Raw genomic sequence first — 27,316 nt, forward strand, 5'->3', positions numbered from 1 at the left:
CTCGTTTAACGATCAACCAGCAATGATCGGACGGCAGCAGCTATGGGTACGTCACCCAGGGCTCAGGGTGCAATGGCCCAACGGTATTGCGTGTACTCACAGCATGAAAATTGTGCGGACCATCCAAACGGTTAGCGCACCACCGGAAACTGCCTGTTTAACTCAATAATAAAAATCTAAAATCTACAAATGACTCCGAGTAAACAGAGGTATAAACTCTTGTGCAGCCCGCAAGTGGAAACCTGTGGTGATCCAGAAAAGGCACGCCGCATCTTGCTATCATCTTGATATATTTCCAAACAAATAACCAAAATAATTACTGTCACTTCAATCTAAACGAGGGTAAAGAATTTGTACATTTACACCTAGCGGGCAATCACTTCACGCCGTATATTATAACAGAGAACAAATCCGACGAAGAATCAAAATTTGAATCGGAGCAAGAAGAACAACCGGCAAACTTCTAAAGAAACCCTCACGTGAGAGAAGCTGTGGCACGTTATTTAATAGCTGAGGCGCGACCAGAACAAGTGCGACGCTGTACCTTCCAGCACAGGTGCGCAACTCCTGGCGCTTCAATGCGCACGAATTGTTTTTGTTTAAGCGGCGGATTCACCGCAGTCGCCGTACATTTGGGAGGCCGTGGGGAGAAAGGACAGAAAATAAGTAATCTCTTTCTTCTCGTTAATAAATCCGCTATATTTCACCCAACCCCTCCCTACAACGCGGTGGCTTCTGCCTCCCACGCGATTCAGCCACGCAGGGCGTAAGCGATACTCTCCTTCGCGGCGTCCCGGTGCTCGGCCTAGTCGGACCGAACCGGCGGAGACCCGCTGTATTCCCCCACTCCTCTCTCTCCTTTGTTGGCGAGCTCGAGCGCGCGTGCCGCTTCTCCCGCTCGTTTCTCGCTACGCCGCGGCGTTTCTTTGTCTGAGGCGTCCGGCGTGGCCAACCTCGCACAACGTGCTGGTGGCCCCGCTGCCGGTCTCTCTCTGTCTGTCTCTCTCTCTCTCTTTCTCTCTCTCTCTCTCTCTCTCTCTCTTTCTCTCTCTCTCTCTCTCCCTCTCTCTCTCTTTCGCTCGTCCCTTGTATCTCACTCGCGAGAGACGCGGCCCAATTCCTCAGCGCCGTACGGCTCTGGGTTTCGACGCCACGGACCCCCAGTTCGATTGACCGGCGTAGGCCTTCTCGGTCGCACTTTCTATCTCTTTCCGCGGCGTACGCCCCGCACTGCGTATGGCGAACTCCTCGTGCACTCGCACTGCACGCGCACACACTCATTTCTTTCTCTCTATCTCTCTCACGCAAGTGTTCTCGATGCCGCGTTTTAGCTTACTCCTCACTCGCGTTTCTCTTTCTCACAACCACTTACCGGGTCGTCGCCGCTGGTGGAATCTCTCCTCCGCGAAGCTCGGAAACCTCGCGTGTCTCACGGCAAGCTGGCTTCCCGCGATCGATCTCTCTCCCGTGTTCTCTCGCGGAAGGTAGGCCGTTGGCTCATCCGTTGGCGTCCTTCTCGTCCTGTCTTCTTCAGCGCCTTCCTTATTCTCTCCGATCGCCGATGACTGAACCATGGCGGTCCTCCCGCCAGCGCTTCCTCACAGCTCACCCTGGTCACCGGGATGCACCTCGGGGAAGCCGTAAGACTCCCCCAAGCTCTCAACACTCTCCTCACACTTGTCTCTCGCGCTCGCGAACCTCTGCGTTGCTCAATCCTTAACGAGGGCTTACGAGATACTGCCGGTCCGGCGCGCGCCAGTCGTGCTCGCTACCTCCCCTACTCCTCAGGCCGCAGCGAAGCCGCGCTCTGATTGGCGGCCCGGGCCGCGCTATCACTGCCAGATTGGCTAAGCCTCTCTCTCGCGACTTCGCTGATCTCACCGCTTCGTGGAGCGGTGCCTAAAGAACCTAAAGTCGGCCAATTTAAACCCGAATATAAGGGCCCGTGGAAAATTATAGCTATTAACTACTCAACATACAACGCGAAAATACAAAAAGGGGATAAAACACGGATAGTAAACATAAATAAGCTTAAGCAATATATACCGGAAATCGAACAGGAAGAGGGTACAGATATAAGTATAAACAAAAAATAATAATAAAATTAAACAAAAAAAACACGACTAAGGTTAAAGGGTATGATTCAATAAAATAACAAAATAATTAATATATAAATAAAATAATAAAATAATTATATATGGATAGTAGGATAAGGGAATACAATACTAAAATAAGGAAAAACATTAGCCATGGTACTAGGATAAGGATATATACACACGCGATAAAAAAAAATTAAACATTATAGAGTAAGCAGTAATTAAAAGTAGAAACGTTTAAATTAAGCAATAGTGACATTTAAGTAAATAATGATATTGAATTAATAAATGATGGACAATAAGAAAAGCTCGAACATCTAGCGACCCCCGGACGCCGCAATGTTCGAGTAGTTTAGGAAAGCAAGTATAGAAAAAAATATACTAATATGAATCAACAAATAAACAAAATTTAACGAAAGAACCAGGAGGAGATATTGCTTGGATCAGAACTAGGGTTTAAATAAATAATCACCGGAATCCCCAGTAAAACCAAATATATATTAATCTTATATAAATCACGAGAAAAATTAAAGCATTGTAAGCACGTTAAACAAGCACTTCACCACGAAAGAATTGGATAACGGTCGTCAAATTCCTCAGAGACGTGCCAATCGATAGATCGACGAGTCCCAGGCGACAGAGGCCGCGGACGATACGCTAGAAGAGACTGTTGGAATCGCTATCAGTTACAATTCGACGAGTATTGTCAGAACGTACCGCCGACTCAGAAGAAACAGCCAATATAGGCGAAGGCGACCCGCGGACGAGAGTATTCACGGGAGAAAAGAAGCAACGAATTCGTACGCGTAACGTCAAAAATACTGTCGTGAATTACGGGATGAGAGCCAGAAAAATTCGCGGAAAATACTTGATATAAGCAAGAGTACCGTCGTGGAAATCGCTCGTGACAATCGACGCGGAAATTGCCTCGGGAGCAGAAACCGTAGCACTGTTATACTAGTAAGCGGTCCACCCCGATATGTTCTCTCGCATCAAATCCGACCCACCATTGCAAGTAGACGTAGTGACTGAATCGCGAGTAGTAGCGCGCAGATACATGGAGGGTGTATGAGACACTTTGGAACCGGAGCGCTCCTTGCTAATCCCAGCCGGAAAAGAAGGCGAATAGGCACTCGTTATTGGAGGCAAGGGTGCAGAAGAATTAGACACTGCAGAGGGATTATACGGGAATTGGGATACGCCCTGCGCGACTTGACCGGACAAATTTAAAATTGGTGACGTTGTCTCGACAAAACAACGAATAGGCGTCCGACTACGCCTAGGACATCTTGCACTTATCACGCTCCGAAAAGACTACGAATTAAAAGAAAAATAAAGAATACAGTGAAAAATAACGCGGCAACCGGAAAATTAATAATCGATCAAGTACAAGCATAATTACTCACACGAGAACGAGACGAAGCGACAGGAATGGGTCTAGGCAGAGGTCGTCCACGCCGGCAGACACGAGCACCAAAAGAAGAAGGTGCGAGCTCCAAGGACGGACGGAAGCCTCGACCAGCTGCTTGAACTGAAGTAGACGAGGAATCACATTCTCTAGGCACCCTTATGGCACCACCTTAGCTACGACCAGTACGTCGATGGGATGGTTGCACACCCAGTGGAGGTGACGTGTAGAAGACACACATAGTCCGGGACGATTATAGGCCGGGTAGACTGCCGGGTGAACTGGAGGAACAGCATGTCGTCAATCAGCCGGTCTAGTAAGATGCTGGATACATGCAACTGCGCGGACAGGCGGTCAATCGCAACTCTCAATTCGGAGGAAAAGGGACTTCGCTGAGCATGAGGTCCAGATCCACATGAACCAGAAGAAGCCATCTTTCTTTCTCTTCTTTGAAAACACCAGTGAAATAAGTAAGGGAAGAACGCAGCTTCCACGAAAAATATGACGACGAGCTCTTTGAATACAGATCATTGCCACAGAGAGAAGCACAAGCTAAGGTCCATCAAGTAGAATCTCCGGCGTTAGAAAGAGCAGCTGACCATCCCTATTTTAAATTGCCACGTGAACGCGTGTAGATAATACAGTCAGCATCTGTCACGAAAGGTGATTAGAACCATCAAGAGTGCGCAGGATTATAATAATAGTAAGTTGTTAAGATAAATCATTGGTACTTTACAATTAATAAATAAATAAGACTAAACTTGCTAAATACAACTGTAAAACGACAACATCCTAAGTTAAATATAGCAAAACTCCGTCAACTCTGTAAACTGAACGTCTGTGAAGTGCTCTGGGCCAATAAAAACATAACAATCAATATAAATAAAACCTTTGTATACTAAATTGATAATAATAACTAAATCAACACAAATAAATTCGAATCAGCTTCGCAGTTACGATGTGCAGGTAAGAGTACTTTACTTGTGGACTAACCATCAGCATCCACACACGAAACGAGTTAAGCGGACATAACGTATAGTTCGCAGGACACCGAAGTGTCACAAGCGACTTGCCTGCAACGACCGTAAGTACAGCGGACACTCACACGTCCGCCAAACGCAGTCTAGGACAGAATACCGTCCGCACGCAAATACGCCTCCGAGCAGACTAGCAGCGCGGGACATCCTCAATTCTACAGTCCGCGTGTAACTTTAGTAACAGAACAGGCTCTCAAGCCAAAGGCTAGTTCTCGCGAATAAATAATTATTTGTAAGACTCGCGCAGCCCGTCCTACTATCTAGTACGGTCTTTACAAAATGTCATCCCTTGTGGGGAACGAACCCACGACCTTTGGATTAGAAAGTACATTGGTACATGGTAGTCCAATCAGCATTCGCCACAAAGGATCGACGCGTACGCCTTGTAGTCGTCTTTCACGCGCACGAGGAGTGCTGACACAGAGGTCAGAGCACTTGCTCCGATTTTCCGGTTCGCAGGATGTACAAATATATAATTTAAGAGTATAAACGTGGGACATTACACTATCATAAAAATTGTCAATGTTAATAAACAACGGAGCATTAGTTAAGTTTTTAATTTCAAGGAAACCACGAGTCCCAGGAGAGTGTCCTTCGGGGTACGTATGGAGCATCCCCAGGATATTTAATGGACAAATAGGGTGATCCATTATTTAAACAATCTTACATGTTAAATGCAATATCTTGGAAAGTTACCTTCAGAAGGGAAAAATCTTTACGGCCCTATATTAGGCACACATAACGATTAAATAATCAGAAAAAAGTCCCCCAATTATTTAAACAATCTTAGATGCTTAGTGAATTGCTCGGAGAGTTATACTCACAGAAGAAAGATCTTACACATGCATGTTAGGCGTCTCCAACAGTTAACGAAAGTCGAAAATAGTCGCCCTAAAATTTTGAATCAAATAAATAAAATGCTAGCATTAAAACCCTTGGCTAATTGAAGGGATCCCATAAGGAAGCATCCCATAATGCTCCTCATCTAACACCATAAAGCCTAATAAAATAAATATAGAAAATTTAACAGAAGTACAGGGATTAATATTACTAACCCACAAGTGGATCATTCAATTAAAATGACAGTTATAGGCGTGAAAAATAACAATAAAAATAACAATCTAACACAAAACATAGTAGCCATCACGGCGCTATCACACCGTGAAAACGCAACTACAAGATACCGCTCTTACAGGTGCGCGACATCCAAGGAAACCAATAGGGGAATCACCATACAGGCCATCAACCATAACCCAGGACTATTGGTTGAGAAACTAAACCCGTTGGCAACCTCCAGCACATCATGGAAAATGATACAACCCATAAACCTTGAGACATTCTTCTCTAGATGGAACAAGCTATTAGGAAGCTTACGTATATTAAAAACATTCTGCGTGCAAATAAACACAGCATGCCCGTACGAGCAACAGCTGGCTAAGATACGTCAGCAAATCGAGGAGACAGCGAGGAGCGCTGACAAAGCAAAAAAGCTACTACAAGGTCACGAAACAACACAGAAACCGAAAATCAAAAGAGCCTGCTTCTCAGCGATAGGAAAAATTAGCCTCACCATATTCGGAACCCTAGATGAGGACGCCGGAGAAGAAATCCAGCAACTAATCAGCATAACGGCCAACGATACGAGACCTAAATTATTAGCAAATCAGATCGAACTCATACATACAGAATTCGGCATTTTGCATGAAAAAGCTGACGAAATAGACAATGCCATGGACGAGCTGATAGCCAATCAAGCAAACCTACAGAAACATGAGGAAATCGCGGAAGCCTTAAACTTGGTAGGAGGTACTAGAAGACAACTTGATACAATACGAACTAGATATGAAGATCCTTACAGACGCTGTACTCTTTGCGACCCAAGAAGTCGTACACCCACGCTTCGTCACACCAGAACAAATAGGAAAATCAGAAGCCCTTGCTAAAGAATCGGTAGCTGACTCACGATTTCTATCCACGGAAGCCGATATGCCTATTACGGAATTAATTAAAATATCCGACGTCTCAATACTGTTCCAAGACATGCATTTAGTGTACTATATAGGGATGCCACTGCTGGACTACGGCGATTACGACCTATACAAGGCGTCTGCATTGCCGATCAAACAAAAATCACTGGACGCATCAGACACATTCGCCTACATTTGGCCAGAAACAATATTTTGCTCTAGACCAGGGATCAAACACATATATCCCTATCTCCTTAGATGCACTGAATAAATGCAAAAAACTTAGTAAATTATACATATGTAGAAACACGGAGCCAGTTCACGAAATCAATAACGGCGCGAGCTGCGAGATTCAGATCAGTACCGGCAAAACTTCCATAAACTTATCGGAATGTAAAATAAAAATCATGAAATCAAGGGACACATTCTGGATACGTACAAGCACTCCGAACACTTGGGTATTCTTTACAAATCTAGCTGCAAACGACTGACAGACAATACAATAGACATTGTCGGCGTAGGCATGCTGAGCCTGCTGCATGGCTTCACTGCACACACGAACACAGTACGACTTGTAGCGTCGCGCGAAGTACACGTTAACTATTTGACTGTACTATTTAACGAAACGGAATTATACATAGCCTCGTTGATAAACAGTACGGGCAACACGTCGTTAGCCTTTATTAAAGACGCGCTAGAGAAAGAAGGGACGACAAAATCCTTAAACCTTAGAAGGGATATGTTCTCGCGTTCGTTAAAAACGGGGCGGGATTTTCGCGATATTATTGATAAGGCAAAAAGGCTAGGCGAATATGAAGACATTTACGGTAGATTCTCGTTCCTTCAGTCAACGGTAACTTACTCTGGGACTGGCATATTCACGTTCGTCATAATAGTAGTAATTATATGGAAAGTTCTTACAAAAAAGGGGGCCCCGCTACTAAACCGCGATTGATTGATTTCAGGACACAACACCCATGCGCAGCTCGGCATAGAGCGCCCACAGATGTATGAGGCCAGACAACCGGAGATGGCAAACCAGGGTCTTCCATACTACCTGCCGATGCAATCAGCAGGCCTCAGCCTCCCAAACCTACAGCAGCTGGCCGCAGCCAATGGGATGCTTATTCAGACAGCCCTGATACCAAGAGACTCAAGGTTGAATCTATAAATGATTGGTGCCAAAAACAACGAAGATATTAATTTAGGAAATTGTTACAAGGGAATTAGGGAAATATCATGTAAATCTTAGCATATTTTTTATCAAACTAGACTCACTTACCTTTATTTTGATTGGGGACTAGATTATACTGTAAGGACTTAGAGTAAAAGAGAAATTTATATGGGAAAAATCTCAAATTTTTTTTAACGTAGAATTTTATTTGTATAGTTTTAGTTTGCGGGTGAGGGCGCCCGGTAGCGACCCCAAGGACGTGTCACGTGTGAATACTCACACGTATATAGCGTCGCTAGTTATAATGCAATCGATGCATAAGTCGCCAAATACGCGCATAGTATATTCAGAACGCACATTCTCCGAGTTCACTTTAACACGCATTCTCTCTTTCATACAACCAGTCCATTGTGAATTACGATTAATAAACAGAAACATTCACTGATAATCTCTCGAGTTCATTCATTACCCCGGTATTTTCGCAGCAACCGTGAGCTTAACACCTCACGGAGAACAAAACCATCGACCCTCACACGTACCAATATAAAAAATCAATGTGTTTTTGGGGATTTCAATATTGATATAAGGGATATAAATTATGACAAAATTGGTTTAGCTGAAAAGACAATTGCTCAAGAATTTCTGAATAATTTTTTTGAAAATGAATATACTTCATTTTTTAGAGGAATCACAAGACCATCTGAGAACAGTGAGAATGGTACGTGTATAGACAATTGTTTCGCCAAAGTAAGAAATATTGAGTTGGAGTCTTTTAAGTTAAATATTCCATTCAATGATCATTACCCACTCTTCATAAGTATTAACAAATTTAAAATACAAAAAGATTACAATCAATCAACCTGCATTAACTATGGCAAGTTAATAAATATTGCAAAAAGAGTTGAGTGGGACTCATTATTACAAATAAACGATCCTAATCAAGCTATAAACGAATTAATAAGTATGATCGAAAGCTGTGTTGAAAAAGCAACTGATAGAAAATATTCGAATAAAAACAAAAAAGATTCAGTTCTAAAGAAAAAATGGATTACCAAAGCAATATTAATATCCTGTAAAACTAAAGAGATATTATATAACACATGGAAAAAGAATTGTTACGTCATAGGTTGAATAAGAAAATAAAAAAAAAATTTGAATAAAATGACGCAGCTGCGTTACAAAAAAAAATGTTTTCCGTAGGGCTTAAGAGCAGGCGAGCGTCCGGACAGCGCAATTAGGCCGTCCGAAGAAATAGCAATTAAGAGCGAGCGCAGGTATAGCGATTGGGATCGGTATATGGCGGACAGCGGCCCTATCGTACAATTTGTGCGCAGCTGGGAAAAACCCAAGCGTCTGGGGAAACTGCGTGCGATAATCTGGCGCCTTGAACTTTGTTTGTGCTGCGTCGCAGAATACGAGGCTGTGCAAAGCAAACTTAAAATTTTAAAGTAGAATATTTATAATAAAATAGGTAAAAAATTAAATTCACATAAAGTATGAACAGTTGAAGAATAATAAGATAGAACTGTGCACATTTTATTTGTGTTAAAATGAAGAACTCGTAGTCGTGGCGTAGAAATAAATTTTTGCTTGTGCAGATTTTACGATTTGTTTCTAGTTTAAATAGATAGTTTATAAAAAGAAGACTAGTTAGAAACAACAGTTAAGTTATGATAATAATAATATCAAGTTCAAATAATAATAATAGTAATAAAGTTTTGAAATTTTAAAATATTGAGTTATAATAAGTTTAAATTTATTGCAATAGTAAAATAAAATCATAGTTAGCAAATATTATTTTATGTAAGAATTATTATAAAATAACAAATAGGAAAGTCAAAAATCGTACAGGGACGGCCATCTAACGAGAAATCGGCAAGGCTAGGAAAATAGCGTGGGTGGGATCGAAGGTGGAGCGGAAGAAGATCGGAAGTGGCTGTAGCCAAGCGGCAAGGAGCGACGCAATAGGTCGATGACCGATAAAGAGGGCGCTGATGAAGACCCAAAGGGATGGGCCAGTGGGAAAAATCGAGTTGGAAAGAGAAAAGATGCGACGCGGGGGTGAAGGTAGGAATAGCGTGCGGGGAAAAGAGAGTCTCGTCGAGGAGGTCAGCCGAGGTGGCTGCTCCTAAGTAACATCTAAGTTTAAAATTTTGGATTACAAACCGTGGTGGCTGAAGAGTGGACAATAGTTTTTATCAATGATTTCAAAATATACATTACTAAAACATACTTGAAGAGAAGTTTCATTTAATTATTTTTCGGACATATATCAATCACTAAAAATTTTATTATTTATCAAAAACAAGAAGGAAGGAGTTTACAATCCAGTAAACTTTGAATTTACTGCAATCTTCTAACAAGAAAAGTAAGTGAAAATTATATAAGTTAATTGATAAATATTTAAAGGTTTGGGAATTTGTAAAGTGAGCAGGCTTTGAACGCTGCCGTATATTTTACAAATATATTTTGGGATAATTTGTTGAATTGTCTGGAGGGTTGATTGGACTTCGCTTGTCGGAGGCCTTTTGACTACAGTTCAACGAGACCTGTTCATTAGTTTGGGAAGGGTATTGAATACATTTAAGCGGAATATTAAAATAAATAAGGAAGCGACTCCATCCCGAGTTCAGCGGAAGCTGACTTAAAACGGAGAATATTACAGTGTGCGCCGACGTTCGGACGTAACAGAATCCAACAAATATGAAACTGAAAATGGACTATAAAAATTATGAAAAAATTTTGTGTAAGGTAATTAAAGATGCTAAGTAAAAATACGAAAATAATGCTATTAGAAAATGTAGTGGTAATTCAAAACAGCTTTGGAGCATCATAAATGATAAGTTAGGAAAAAGGAGGATCACTTAATAGTATAATAGTTAATGATCAGAAAATTGAGGATAATACTACTATTGCTAACACTATGAATGAATATTACTGTAATGTAGGAATAAATTTAAGGGGGCACACCAACTTTGAAATTAAAATCAAAATTTTTCATTAAAAATTTATAAATACTTATATAAATGAACCAATTTTTTTTACTATTCTTAGACATAATTACCTTTATTTTGATGGTTTTAGACATTCTATATACCTCTATAATACCTACGTATAGTAGGGAGTCCATATTCACTGACCGTAAGATTCGAAAGGAACAAATGGCCCAAATGAGCTCTAACTCCAGGATATTGTTTAAAAGTACATTAGTTATGGTATGAATGAAGGGATTTGGTTTAAATTTCATAGAAAAAAAGTTACATGATAGTTATGTTAAAGTTAATAAAAAATTGATTAAAAAATCAGTAATATGCTTATAAAACTTTTTCTAAAACCATCAAAATAAAGGTAATTATGTCTAAGAAGAGTAACAAAAATTTGGTTTATTTATATAAGCATTTATAAATTTTTAATGAAAAATTTTTATTTTAATTTCAAAGGTGGTGTGCCCCCAGAGCAATTGAAGCTGCCAGTTAGAAACAACTATTCAATTTTTATTAATCCAACTAATATGTATGAAATTCAAAATATAATTATTGCAATAAAAAAGAAGTCTGATGGGGTAGATAATATTAGTGCAATAACTATCAAAACTTTATCTAAACATATATTAAAACCATTAGAGTGTATATTTAATCTAAGCATACAGCAATCAATCTGGCCAAATGAACTAAAACAAGCGGATATTGTACCTATGTATAAATCGGGAGACAATAGTTGGATTAGTAATTATAGACCAATATCGCTAAATTCTAACACTGCCAAAATATTTGAAAAAATCATATACAATAGACTTTATAAGTTTATCATGAAACACAAAATAATATCTGATAAACAATTTAGCTTTATAAGAAAGAGAGGAACGAAATTTGCTCTTAACTGTCTAACAAATATTATATATAGAAATCTAGATAAAAGTAAACCGATTATAACAGCGTTCTCAGACCTGGTTAAAGCCTTCGATACTATAGATCACAGTATAAATCACTGCTGGACAAATTAGAAAGATATGGTGTAAGAGGAGAAGCATTCAAATTACTGATCAGCTATCTATCTGATAGGAAACAATGTGTAAAAATAAGTAACAGCAAGAGTAAGTACAAAGAAATTACGATAAGAGTTCCACAAGGAACTATACTTGGCCCTGTATTTCTTATATTATATGTTAATGATCTATTGATAGATATGCAAAATGAAACTATATAATCTTACGCAGATGACACAGTTGTCATTTCATGTGATAACTCGTAGACAGCTGCACACGAAAGATTGAATGAATATATTCGTAAGGTGTCAATATGGCTGAACCTAAATAAATTATCGCTCAATGTAAATAAAACCGTATATATTACATATGGCAATTACTGTGATAGTGTGCCTAGCACCTTAAACATCAAAATTGATGATAATGTAATAGATAGAGTAGACAGTTATAGATATTTAGGATTAATAATAGACTATAACATAAAGTGGGATAAGCACACAAATTATATTATAAAATCAACAAGATATTTAATCTTTATTTTTGCGAAACTAAAGAAATGTATGGATAGTAAAATGCTAATGTTACTATATTATGCCTTCTTTCAAAGTATTACAAACTATGGTAGAATTAATTGCATGGGGTGGGGCTTATAACAATTATTTAAATTTAATTCAAGGTATACAGAAGAAAATACTTCGAATTATAAATAAAAACTCTTATATAACACAGAACCAACCTCTATCTATGAGGCAAATGTTCGAACTAGAGTGTATAGTAATCATTATAACGAGTTAAGAGACAGATATATAAGAAGTAAAAATAAGACACGAAAGAAGAATCTACCATTGCCTAAAATTGATAAAACAGTAAGCCAAAACAGCAGCTATGAGTGTATTTAACACTCCACCGAATGATCTCAAAGACCTATCGATAAGTAAAGTCTCTATTAAAAGAAAACTAAAGATATTTATAGAAAATAATTAATTTGGATGTTATATATTTTAATATTGTTAACTTTTTATGGAAAGATATAAGGGTATGGTAGCGTTGATTGCGTTATCTTGGCTCTATATTGTAGTTATGTTTTTTGGTATTAATGTTTATGTATGTCATCCCTATGTACAGGCAACTGTGTTTGCCACTACAGGATGCCTTTCAGAGGCATATGTATATGTTATTTAATAAATAAATAAATAAATAAATTATCGATACAGAGACTAGGATAACATATCACTGTACATAATGCAAAATCGTAAGTATGTATTTAAAGCTTTTAAGAGACAATTTTGTTTGAGTTGGAAATCTGTTATCGTGAGATGTTCTTTAAAAAGCTCTAAGGTTCAGTTTTAAACATGGAAAACCGTCTGTCTTTTTCATTACCTATTGGTAGACCCGCGAACTATAATTGTACATTTGTACACACCTACAACTGAAGTTTATACTATGACGAACGTGGTGGTACCCCCCCTAGTAAATATACAAAATATTGTGCGATTTTGCGTATGAAACATATCTATATTTTCAAAATTTTATTGTTATCTTTAGTTTTAAGTTATATACCAGCCTATGTATATGTCACTAGTTTACTTCTATAGGAAAGTACAATATGTATTCACATATTTTGTATTTTTTACTGGTTATAAATAAATAAATAAAGCATTTAGCACGCACCTACGCTTACAAAGTAAATTTAGCTGTTTCACAAAAACTCCTACGTAGATCGGCTCCGAGCCTTTTATGTTCTTGGGGTCGATGGAAGTAGTTGCAAAATTTAACTGATATCCAATCAAAATTGCCACTAGAAGGATTGGCGCTTACAAGTTAAGGTAGCTTTTTAGTGAGGAGCGCTGATATACATGTCAAAGCTTGGCTGATTCTCAGAGCTCGGTATTACAATTTGTCAACAGTTGCAGTTGTCACTTAGCTTTGACTGCTCGCTTCTGATAGACCCTGTTTTAGTATTGACAATGTTAGCATCAGATATAACGTATCTACTGTGCTATAAACATGATGTTACATCTATATTTTTAATTAAATATAGTATTTGATTAAGGCAAAAATGAATTCGCAAATTAATCATAATTTTAAAGCGGCTTAGGCCCCTTAAAAACTACAACATTTTTCAGAATTTTACCCATTTTTGTATAAGCAAACAATGTTTCTCAATAAGATAATATTATTCAATATATTTTAATTCATGAATTTGAATGATAGTGGAATCATCAAAACATTATTTTTTTGTTTTGTATTTAGCACAAGAGAAATGGAATTCAACGAAGAAGAATGTACGATTCATATGTATTTTGAAAATCATTTAGTGAATCTACATGTACCGTCAAGGTTTTGTAAGGACTATGATCCGCATAAAGTGAATGTTGCACCTCAAACTAAATTAAAATTAGATTGGGTCTACGGATACCGAGGTAGAGACTGCAGAAATAATTTACATCTGTTACCAACGGGCGAAGTTGTATACTTTGTTGCATCAGTGGTTATACTGTATAATACAGAAGAACATAGCCAACGGCATTACCTCGGACATAATGGTAACATAAAATGGTAAATTAATTGGCTTATTAAAAATTATTTAAGTTTTAATAAAGGCTTTGTCTTTTAGTTTTTCCCTTCTAATCTAGAATAGTTTTTTTATTTTTCTTTTAAACATGAAAAAAATGCTCTATTAGTTTTAACAGATTTTTTATAACATTTGCATAAAAAAGATCACTTTCAGTGCCTATTATCACGTCATAAACTTATGAGAGTTGTCGAGAAATTGCCTATATTTGTTGCGGATTTTATTTAAACCCTCTGAATTATGATGCGAGCTAATTTTTCTTTAATAAATCGGTAAAGTAGGATGTCCCTCCTATCGTTATGATTAAACCACGGATTTGATTTTTCGTGGAACGAACTATATGAGAGAGAAAGAGAGAAAGAGGATACTAATTTAGCTGTATGGCTTGCTTATGTGTTTGACATCTACGTGAAAACAATCGGTCAAATTCTTCGATTGACGCATTTGATGAGGCATAGCAGCTGTATATATGTATACCCGCTATCTCTGCTTGCACAAAACCTTCCACCTGCGTAGCTAATTTTTCCTTGAAAGCAGCGTCTTTGCATGCACAGATCTCCGCTTTGCCTAATCCATCAGATTCCCATTTTGACTCTTCCAGGTTTCTGTATTGCTTGCCAATGGCTACGTCTACCTTCTGCTCATGGACATACTGGAGAAGGAGGTCCTGAGCTACTTCACAGTGATTGAGAATAAGTTGTACTATTCTCATATTCTTTTTTTCGCTACTCTTAATACTGCTTCGTAGGCTGGGCATGGTCACTTGGGTTTCTCTTTAATATGATAACTAGCAATGGTCACCTCGTTTACTGACGCTGGCTTGGTTGTAACTCGGTTGTATTTGAATTTTAAATTAGATAAAAGTTTACACTTTTAAAATATTGTAAATTTAATATTATAACATTCTTTGAGGGGACAGATGTATTTTTAATCGTCGCAAAATGAAATATTTAATTTCATTTCTTTATTCCGTATTTCTAAATTTTATGAAGCAGTATTATAAACTTAAAATAACTGTTGTAAGAAAAGAAAAATTTTGTATGTTGTCTAATATCAGGCATAGTGATTAGACACAATACTATGTGCTACAATATGTCAGCGGTATCGCTTGATTGTAGTAATACATTTTTCCAATTAATACATTTTAGATGTTGCAAACTTCGTAGATGCATCATTGTGTGAGAGTAAAATAATTTAAATTTAAATCACTATTTCAAAAGTAAATTATAAATGATTAAAAAATTTAAAAGTTTTCTGGTAGAAATTCGTCGATTTAAAATCGTGAAAAAGCTAAGAACATGGTAGTTTTCTTCTTTAGTTTTTGTTACAAGATGTAACGCAGAACGTAGGTTCGCATCCCCGGTCGATCGAAATTTTTCGCATGATTTTTCGCATGCAAATCATTATTCTATATACTGTAATTTGAAAAAAAAACTCTAATACAAGCCTGCTAGTAATAATCTCTTAATTCTAACCTCGAATCGCCATTAACCAGGTGCACCTGTGTCGTGTTACTTGACCAACTATCTTCGGCAGTAAACAGTTAAGAGTACTTGATCTAAAAACTCCCAAAGAACCAGGATAAAAAGCGTTACATCTTGTAACAAAAACTATGAAAGAAAACTACTAACAAGGAAAGGTACCCAACCCGAACTCACCGATTTTGATGATTTTCATATATGTTGTAGAACATAAAAAAATAAGAAACACGTATTTTTTTTTATCGGCTAATTTTCACTTTTAAGGGGTAAAAACCTCCCCTAAAGTTAACCCCCAAAAAGCGTTTTTTTTAAATATCTCGGCTTAAAATTAATATTTTTCAATGAAACAAATTGGAGGTTATTTCTTACAAAAAGAGCAAGTATTTCATGGTGATTTGAAGAGTAAGAGTAGCATCCCCTATTTTTTAGGGGTTGAAAACATATATTTTTTGGCATAATTTTATAATAAAAATGTTTAAACCGACTAAAAAAAATTGGAAAAATGTTTAAACATCCTTAATAACAAAATTTAGTTGACGTCTTTCGGTGTTTTCATAAATATTACCCCTAAGGGGGTAAACCACCCCTAACACAAAATAACTGTAAATATGTAATTCAATACATAATATTTCGTAGAAAGTTTGTATATAGAGGTTTTCGAGGTCGCTGATTACAAATCTGTTATCAGATTTTGAAAATTCAAAATGGCGGAACCAATAGGACGGAAATATCGAAAAAAAATTTTATATAATAAAAAAGTTTTAAACGACTAAAAAAATTGGAAAAAATTTGTAAACATCTATAATAAACAAATTAAGTTTTTCGATTTTTTCATAGATACTACCCTTTAGGGGGTAAACCACCCCTAACACAAAATAACTATAAGTATACTTCAATCCATAATATTTTATAGAAGGTTTGTATATAAGGGTTTTCGAGATCGCTCTTTGCAAATCTGATATCAGATTTTGAAAATTCAAAATGGCGGAACCAATGTGGTGGACGAAAATGTCGAAAAAAAATTTTAACTTTCATAAAAACTTGTTATAAATGTGTTATCTTTTTAGCCTGTACATGTGAACTAAAGAGCCTTAAACCCTAAACCCCTAAAGAACAAATAGGCTAAATGGTTGTGCTTTTTAACCAAACCACCTCAAATTCCTAAATTTGTAAACAAGAAAATTCTGTGTGTGAAGCAGTTTTATAATTTCCGTAGAAATTGTTATCAGAATGTTATTGAAATTCCTTTATTGTAAATTCAACTTATAATGTATTTTTGTTTATAATATTAGAGTATAATAATAATCTACAATCTTTTATCTTTTGCCATAGTGCATTTTTTGTATTGAGCATAAAATATATTATTTTACGATGTTTTTACAATAATGGTAGTCCTCATAAAAGTGTTTAAAGCACAATGCTTTTTTGCACCAACCACATCGTACAATTGCAATGTTTGTGCACCCTTCTATTTCACAATGTGTTGCACAAGACTTTCCAAAACTGAAATCTATAGGATTATCAAATTTATCTGGTTTTTCATTGACGTAACCGCTTTTATACCAGGAATATTTAAACAAATCTATATATCTCGGTGAAGACAGTTGGTTGTGAACCAATGATTGAAGTTTAATTATATTATTTCTCACATGTAAATTCATATCATGATCCATTAACATTACATTATCAGAAAATGTTCGGACAAAGTTTTTCCAAATACGGAATCCATAGACATCAAGTGGTTGTATTTTTCCTGTGGTTCCAGTTGGAATTTTTTTATGTTAATAATTTTATTTTGTGGCATTGTTTCTTCTATAACTTTGTCACAATGACTACTCCAAGAATCAAGTAATAGTATTGAGTGATGGCCTACATAGGGATAAAATATTTTTTCCAACCAGATTTTGAAGTGATCTGCAATTAAACGACTTACTAATTAACTGATCAACGATATTGCAATGTAAAAATTGTTATTAGTTCCCTTACTTGTTGTTAATTTTCCAGATTTGGATGCTTCCACGTACACGTTTTCTGGTCTAAATATGTTTTGTTCTACAATAGGGCCAAACTTGCCACTTGGTTCCTTTAAATAAGAAACAGCGGTGACAACAGTTGTCCAGTAGCTAATATTAGTGGCTGTATAGTATAACTATGCGTTGTTGCTGAAATTGACTGTACCAGACATTGCACTTGCTTTTCTCCTTCTACTGCTAATATTCTTCCAGAATGCATTTCTAGCTGAAATCCGCTCTGATCTGTATTATACAAATTTTCGAGTCCAATCCTTGGTATACACGATTTAACGTTATCGATAAATGCTTCAGCTTTAGCCGTAAGTTCTGCACTACTTTCCAGTGTTTTTCTTGTTATGAACTTATTTATTTTCCTAGAAAATATTCGGTGTGCTTGCTTAAATTTGAGTAACCAATGTTTAGAAGCTTTGAATCTAATATCATCAAAACCAATTTCTTTTTTAGCTTGTAAGGCCCATCGAATTATATCTTCATCATGGATAATTGAACCACTGTCGAGAGCTGCTTGAAAATTATCCAGGGTATACTGACAAATTTGTGCTACTTTTTCTCTATACGTGCCACCTTTATTAATTGAATGAGCCCAACGACGTAGCTGACTAATAGATGATACTTTTTTGAATCTGTTTTGCACTGTTTTGAGACTTAAATTTTGCTTCGTTTTGCTACTTCTCCAAAATTGTACAGCTCTTTTTTTGTATTCAAAATCTAGTTCTTCATTATCTGCTGTACATTGATTTGTTGGTGCTATATCCGGATCAGGAAAATGATGTTGCACTTCATCTTCAATTATTTCCACATTATGGTCTTTATACTCTTCTTGAAAATCCAAAGAGTCATCAGTAATCATTTCTACATCGTTGAAATCATGTGTTGCATCTATTAAAATTTCTTTTATTTTTTCGGCCAACTCTGTTTCGTGATAATTCGTGACACTATCTGGTATGTTTAACGCTTGAAAGTATGCTAATAATAAGTTTAGAACGTTTAACGGATTAATTTTCATTTTTCAATCTAAAATGAAAACAAGCGGTAAAATTTATACAAGCTGTGTTTTTGCATGTAAGGCACGACTGCTACATTTCTACCAGAATAAAACGAGTGAATGTAAATTGAATCAAATCATTAATTTATGCATTGGAGAAGAATTCTCGTTCCACTTTGTGATGTTCGGAAAACTCTATTTTTGGTTTTATTCAACTTTTATTCACTTTGAAATTGAATAATGTAAATCTATATAAAATCACTAAAGAAAATTTTCTACAACTGTATGATACCACTGACAAACAAAAAGACATACTATTCGTACTTTCCGGCATCGAACTAGAATACCCACAAAACTCACTCACTGCCTAAAAAATAACACAGGCAGCTGAGGTAAACACTCGATGAAAACAATCTAAAAAAAGAACATACTGATTCGCACATATTGTCAACAACTTTTATGAGTGAAAGACATTTATCTGTCGAATTATCATTGAATGTACGATAACATTCATTAAACTAATGAATGCATATAAAATTCCCTTTCAATAACAACGTGTTCTTTAATTGCAAATGAAGTTCGAGTATTAATATTCTTTTATGTATTTTTACCAATAACAAAAATTATCATAGTAATATAATAATAATAATAATAATAAGAAGAAGAAGAATAAGCATAATTGCAATAGCAATAATAACAGTAATACTGATAATAGCAATGATAATGAAAAATAATAATAATAATTAGAATAATATTTATTATTAAATTTAGATTTTTTGATAAATTCATTAAATCGTATCAAATAGTATTATTATGGAATTCCAGACTGTAAATATTTTACTATAGATACAATAATCATTACTTCGAGAATTCATCTAAAAAACGTTTGGCTTACGAAATAATTGTAACAATGAAAAACTCCCAAGTTTGACAACATTAAATTTTATTACAAAACGCAAAAGAGTTTGATAAACTAATTTTATTAACCTATGTTTTTTCATTTGCAAAAAAGTGTGGACTTTTTGAATTTATAAAATTATATAATTATGCAATTTATGAAATACTTTATAATTTATGAAATTACTTTTGAAATTATGCTAATTTATAAAAGCAGAAAAATAAATAATCTTTGATTGAAACATAAAACGAGACGTTATTTGTTACATACAAAATGATAGAATAAAATATCGGTAATATGTCTATACTCGTGTCTACGGTAAAGCATAGGCCTTCGGCTTGTCTGGAGGTTAGGGGTTTGGAGTCGTTTGGTTAAAATGCACAACCATTTAGCCTATTTGTTCTTTAGGGGTTTAGGGTTTAAGGCTCTTTAGTTCACATGTACAGGCTAAAAAGATAACACATTTATAACAAGTTTTTATGAAAGTTAAAATTTTTTTTCGACATTTTCGTCCACCACATTGGTTCCGCCATTTTGAATTTTCAAAATCTGATATCAGATTTGCAAAGAGCGATCTCGAAAACCCTTATATACAAACCTTCTATAAAATATTATGGATTGAAGTATACTTATAGTTATTTTGTGTTAGGGGTGGTTTACCCCCTAGAGGGTAGTATCTATGAAAAAATCGAAAAACTTAATTTGTTTATTATAGATGTTTACAAATTTTTTCCAATTTTTTTAGTCGTTTAAAACTTTTTTATTATATAAAATTTTTTTTCGATATTTCCGTCCTATTGGTTCCGCCATTTTGAATTTTCAAAATCTGATAACAGATTTGTAATCAGCGACCTCGAAAACCTCTATATACAAACTTTCTACGAAATATTATGTATTGAATTACATATTTACAGTTATTTTGTGTTAGGGGTGGTTTACCCCCTTAGGGGTAATATTTATGAAAACACCGAAAGACGTCAACTAAATTTTGTTATTAAGGATGTTTAAACATTTTTTCCAATTTTTTTTAGTCGGTTTAAACATTTTTATTATAAAATTATGCCAAAAAATATATGTTTTCAACCCCTAAAAAATAGGGGATGCTACCCTTACTTTTCAAATCACCATGAAATACTTGCTCTTTTTGTAAGAAATAACCTCCAATTTGTTTCATTGAAAAATATTAATTTTAAGCCGAGATATTTAAAAAAAAACGCTTTTTGGGGGTTAACTTTAGGGGAGGTTTTTACCCCTTAAAAGTGAAAATTAGCCGATAAAAAAAAATACGTGTCTCTTATTTTTTTATGTTCTACAATATATATGAAAATCATCAAAATCGGTGAGTTCGGGTTGGGGGGTACCTTTCCTTGTAAGTTCTTAAATTGGAAACCTTAGAACTTTCAAATAACTTGGATTCCGTTTCTACCAGGGCTGTTTAAATAAAAATGAAAATGAAAATATTTATTGTAACACCAATTAGATAAATTGTGTAAACACCTTTGAACCGATGTCTGGACCAAAAATTAGTCCTGTATGTAGTATAGTTTTCGAATGAGAAACAGATCAGATTTTTAAAAAAGTCACAACGATATTTCAAAATTTTCTTCATATTCATATTTGTTTATAATTATTGGTAAGGAAGGTGAGTTTGTTAGTACTTGTGTTTATTAAGAGTGTTGATTTTGTATATTTTATGCAAGTAAATTCATGCGATTTGAATTTAAATTTGAATTCCTGCTCATTTAAATTGTATTCCATTGGTAATTTGAATATACCATAACGTATCTGACGGATAATTTAGAAGCTGTTTAAGAGTTGTTGTGATAAAACATGTTTTACATATAATATCCATCCAAAATAATAAAAAATTTTTATCTTGATATTATGTAATTTGCAAGTTAGTTTGCTGTTTTTTGTTTAACTGCGCACTGTATAAAATACTTTTTTAAATATCTTTATCAAGGTCATAATTGTGCGTTTGTAGAAATACGTGATGCAGGTGTCAATTACGGAGAAAATGATAACAGAATCCATCAAAATGAAAATGATAAAAATAATGAAAATATCGAATACAAATACGATGAGATTAAGCAGTATCTTAATACAAGATATTTATGTCCACCTTAAGCTATTCACAGATTATTAGAAAATGTTATAAATTAAAAATCGCATAATATTAAACAATTAGTTATTCACAATAAAGATAAACAATATGTATATTTTGAAGAAGGAAAAGGAAAAAATGCCAAATCAAGGATAAGAGAGCAGCAACAGATAACTCGCCTGACGTAGGCAAGTTACCGACCGAGTTTAGCTAGTAGCCAAATGTAAATAGTCTACCTATGCGCTGGTAGATGGCGTGCGAGTATATAACATAAGAGAGAGGGAGCGACACGGGTGTATAAGGAGCCCCGGAACCAGCAGCGAGCATTAATGATCTGGCTCTCAACTGAGTAACTTGCGAAGGGTAGCTCTCGCTTCTTGCTCCGGTCTCCACCATACCCAGTAGTCCATGAGCCCCAGGCTGTCGGAGAGTATGCCTGCAGTCCACTCCCTTCTCCTGTAAGTTATGAGATCCAGTATCGCAATTGAATATCAATCAAGTGAATAAACGAACATTATTTATAAATACAATATAACACTGGCTCAACCCCTTTATTAAATATTATCATCCACTCCTCCCCCCCCCCCTTCAGATGTTTCACCGGATCAGGTTGGCAGTACCCTGTTCTTAGGTAGAGCTATCTGGTTACGGGCTCGTGGTGAGATGGTAGTATCTCATACATCAGCCTGAAGCTGCGTGGTTTACCTAAGTGTGCCGGGCATGCGTAGTGGATATTCCCTACTCACCCCCTTCAACACACGAGCAGCTCTCCTCCGGTGAGCCTACCACTTCAGGAGATAGGGAAGTCTTTTGTCCACTCAACAGACAAATGCGGGGTGGATTAAAGATGATCGTCATCCTTCGATTGTGCTTATCTCCTGATCACTAACCTAGGGTTACGAATCTCTCGCGTTCGCGCACTAACACATCGCGGGCGCGGAAGTTTCAATACTTTTAATGGACAAATTAAAAATATGGAATAAAAAAAAGAAAACAATTTAACCGATTTTAAATCTAATGTATTTAGTCATTTCGAAAGTCCGAGAACGGTAATTTATTAGATTGTTGCATTTACATATTCAAGTAGCGACTTCATTTGAAGATTTATGTTCTGTTAACGGTGTATTGTATTCTATATTTTATGAAGCTGCTGTAAACAAATAACTGTTTAACGTGGATGGAGAGTGAATTAGATGTTTAGCAGTAGTCATTGAAGTACAATTTCCTATCGCGCTATGTAAATTGTTCGCTTTTATTTGTATTTACCATAATTCTATAAACGCAAAAGTATTATATGAAAAGTACATAACTAATTTTTATCATCCTAAATTCGGAAAAAGTATTGGTGAGAACAGAGCGCTTAATACGATCAATAGAATTTTACAAGTAAATGGATATTCTTATACCGATTTTAATCTACCTAATATAATCACAAAAATAAAAGAATGTAATGATGCAAAAACATTTTATAACAGAACTGATACACTTAATGAATTACAAATAAAGCTGGAATTACTAAATAATAATAAAAAAAAAATTATAAATTGAGTAATAGCATTGTTATTGATAGACAAGGAGGAAGTGGAAAAAGCTATTTACTAAATTTTTAATAGAATATTCAAAATTCTCCAATATACCATTTTTATGTGTAGCTTGGACAGGCAAATTTATTAAGTAACAAAAAAACAGTCGACACAATATTTACATTGCCACTTAATATAACGGAATGTACAACATGTAATGTAAAACCTAATTTGAATGATGGTCAAATATTGAAAAGTATACGAATTATTATATGGGATGAAATATCAATGACTTTAAAATTTGCATTTTAAGCAGTCAATCATATACTTCAAGATATATGGAATACAGAAAAATCATTTGGTGGTAAAACATTGCTTGTATCAGGAGATTTCAGACAAACTTTACTGGGTTGTTCCTTCAGTGGAAATGAGAAATATACCAATCTGTGCCAAAACTGTACCAGTGCTGTGCCAAATGTGTGCCAAATCTGTGCAAAACTGTGCCAAACTGTGCCAAACCACGAACATCTGACACACTTAAGGCACAGTTTAAGACAGTTTTGGCACAGCTATGGCTTAGCTGTGGCATAGTTTTGGCACAGTTTGGCATCAACAGTTTTACTACAATTTTTTTACTTAACTTTCGTGTATTATGGCACGGTCTAGCACGATATTGGCACAGTGTCGCACGAAATTGGCCAAGTTTGGCATAATATTGGCATAATATTGACACAGTTTGGCACAGTTTAGTTTGTATAATTATTGTGTACTTTGTCGATGATTTGTGTGTTTTCTATGTTAAAGTTGTGTCCTGTGTTAATATGATGAATTGCAAGTGGCGATTTCTCATCCTTATTTTTGATGCAACGTGCTTTTTTTCGATGTTTAAGTGCTCTAGGGGTCTTGCCAATGTATGTGGCATTGCAATCCTTACATCTATCTTATAGACAAAGTTTTTTATGTCATCCCTGTATATCGTATCCTTTCTTAGTTTAATATACTTATTGAATTCATCTGTTGTTTTATTAATGAGTGCAATGTTATTTTTTTGTAAAATACCTTTAATTTTTGGATTGATATATTTATTATACGAAAAAACTATAGTATTGTGGTTTTTGAAAGTAAGCTTTGTGCTTTTGTGGCAAGTGTCGTTAGTCTTATTGGTTTTGCTTCCTCCTAAAGAAAGCTTTGTAATAGTAAAATTTTGAGTTTCCTCAAAACTACTAGAAAATACTTTTTAATGTGTTAGAAGTTCAAATCAAGTGTTTTTAGAAAATGTACTTATGGATGTGTGTGGATGTATGTGTGTGTATGTATTTAGTATTTAACTGTATCACTGACGAACGCGAGTCGCGTGGGCACAGGAGGGTACAGGAGGAAAAGATTCACACTCCGATGTACTATTACTCAACTCTGAAGACTTTATTTAAAACTATTAATACTGAAGAAAATTGAGCGTGTGCTCAGTCTGGCGGCCAGTCCCAGAATGGCGACCGGGTACGTGCTCCCCGCTCGCCACGGCGTGGCGTCGGGAGGACGACATCTTGAGGCTGACTCCGGCGGTACCCCGCTAGTCGAAGTCAGGCCTCGGCTGCAGCGTCTGCTTACGCTTGCGCCGACGCTGTCCAGCGCGTGGCGCCACATGTATACCGTAATATTTCTGGAACTACTCTGTCAATATCAATAAAATTTGACATGCATATATATTTTTGGATTCTTAATTCGGGAAAAATAATTATTTTTTATTTTCTCAACTATTTTTTGTATGGCCATTTTTTTGATTTGTGAAAAACACTATTTTGGCTATAATGGATTTCAAAGAGAATAAAATTACCTACTTTTCATCGTTTGGTCCTCGGGATCGACCGCTTTATTCGACAGGTAAAATGAAAAAGGTGATTTTTTTTTTAAATTCATATCTCTGAAACTAAACATCATAACCTCTCGGAAAAATTATGTCGATGGGTCATGTGTCAAACTATATCCTATTAAATTTTTAAGCGATTTGATTACTTATTTTTTTAATAATAAATCGATAATTGAAAAAAATGAGTTTTTTTTGTGCCTCGATTACGGACGTAAAAAGGCCTTATTGCACTTAAGATTTTGGTAAAAAGTAGATATTTTATGTGTTTTGGCTAAGTTCATTGCGCAGCTTTCAAAACCCGATGGTTCTTAAGATATCAAGGTTTAAATTTTTTTTTGAAAATCTTTTGATTCCTTATAGCTCTAAAACAATGTAGTCAAATGCTTCAAAATTTTATTCAATGATTTACCATAAAAGAAGCTATATAGTGCTAAAATTTTAAATGATTTCGTTAAGCAGTTCTCAAGTAAAGAGCTAAAATGGAAAAACCGATTTTTTTCAAAACTTTTGCTTCCTCTTATAGGGGTGTCGTTGCAAGTCCTTAAAGTCCTTCCCTATGAATTCATGTCATATATATATATATATATATATATGACATGAATTCATAGGGATTTATATATATATACATAGCATTATATATATATAGCTTTATATATATATATAGCAGCTCGGCCGTCATTATTATTTTAAATTGTTTGTTGGTTATGCTACTATTCACCGATACCGTCGGCTGTGCAGAAGGCACTAAATTCTACCGACTATAATCTATCCGCGCACGGACGTATGAACACGTGGCGGTGACAGTAGTACTCAGGACGTGGATTCAAAAGGAGGAAAAGTCAATGACACTCGCGGATTATTGTAAAACTTAGATTAACTGTTTATTGGTGCTTGGCTTACACAAGCGCGCCAGACGGGCGCATGCCAGCTACCAGCATGTAGTCGAGGTGAGAGAGAGAGAGAGAGGAGGCTTAAAGTCGCCCGAGTAAGCGAGAGTTGATAACAACTAGTACTTACAGATGTACGTGGCCGGCACGGCCGTTCTAACCCACGCAAAGATGGTCTCGGGCGGATTGTCCTCGGTTCGGTTGACCTCGCCACCCTCGCACACAATAATCGCAATCGCAGAGTGTCTATTCGCGAAACGGGGCGGAGCGAAGACAGACTCGGAATGGCTCGCTAGCGCGAGCACAGATTTACCTATGCCCTCTGACACACTGTTGTCAACTCTTAACAGCAGTGTGCGAGCAGGTGGCAACATTGTACGTTGCTGAATTTAAATCTCTCTCGATGCTTATTCTCTGTCTGTCTCTCTTACTCTCTCACATGCTGCGCCTTTAGTAGCTGTAACAACAGAAGTATTATACCGAATGTTGATTCTGTCCCGAAGAGACGTCGTAACGTGCTCAACGTGCGTTAATTGCACTGGCAACCGTTACAACACCCCCCCCCCCCCAAGACGCTGGGTAGCCGGTCAGGTGTACCAGCTCTTATCCACTACGTCTATCTGGGCGATCCAGGACAATTCTATTTTTATTTAATAAAAAAAAAATAAAGATGATAAGAAAAGAAAAGAATATGGAATCAAACAAAAGTATATCAAGTTAGAGGGGTTACCTCCTTTCTCTCTCAGGGTTCCTATAGCTTGTTACAACGTCATTCACGGTCGTTACCGAATTTGTACACGGACTAATGTCTATATCGGACTATTCTGTTATTGTATACGGCTGTCTATCAAATTCGCCGCTTCACACGATTGTGTTGATAATATTTACAATTGGAATACTCTAATCTATTCTATTCGTTACAATGATAACACCTAATTCACTAAGTATTTAAGATCCGTGTTTACCGCAACCTCGGATGTTAACGAACAACTCAATAAAATTATGACAACAGTACTTGAATCTCGAATTTATATACAACATTTATTCAGACGCAAAAATGTTCGATCGCTTGTATTTCGACAAAGAAATTATTTTCGCTGCCGACTAGCTATTTATGTCCTACAGAAAATCGTCCAAAAATTGCATATCATCACGAATATTCGTAAAAGCAAAAGAAAACTAGTAAGCAGCTTAGCAGACGTATTAATCTCAGTTGAGACTAGAACTACGCTTACTTAGCTATGCGTGATTTATTATAGTACTAGCTATACGTTCGATCGAACGTTTAATTCGACG

At 36.1% G+C, this 27,316-nt stretch overlaps 1 protein-coding gene across 15 annotated transcripts in view; it reads left to right on the forward strand.

Annotated features, from left to right (window-relative positions):
• LOC100119385 (echinoderm microtubule-associated protein-like 2) overlaps positions 1–27,316 on the forward strand; it is an 804,666-nt gene that overhangs the window by 275,382 nt on the left and 501,968 nt on the right. For all 15 annotated transcript variants that reach the window (XM_031930031.2, XM_031930040.2, XM_031930035.2 and 12 more), the window contains one exon: positions 13,921–14,226. In XM_031930031.2, coding sequence (XP_031785891.1) covers positions 13,921–14,226 — 306 coding nt within the window. The remainder of the gene's footprint in view (positions 1–13,920; positions 14,227–27,316) is intronic.

This window comes from Nasonia vitripennis (assembly GCF_009193385.2).
Source record: "Nasonia vitripennis strain AsymCx chromosome 4 unlocalized genomic scaffold, Nvit_psr_1.1 chr4_random0007, whole genome shotgun sequence".
NCBI lineage: Eukaryota > Metazoa > Arthropoda > Insecta > Hymenoptera > Pteromalidae > Nasonia > Nasonia vitripennis.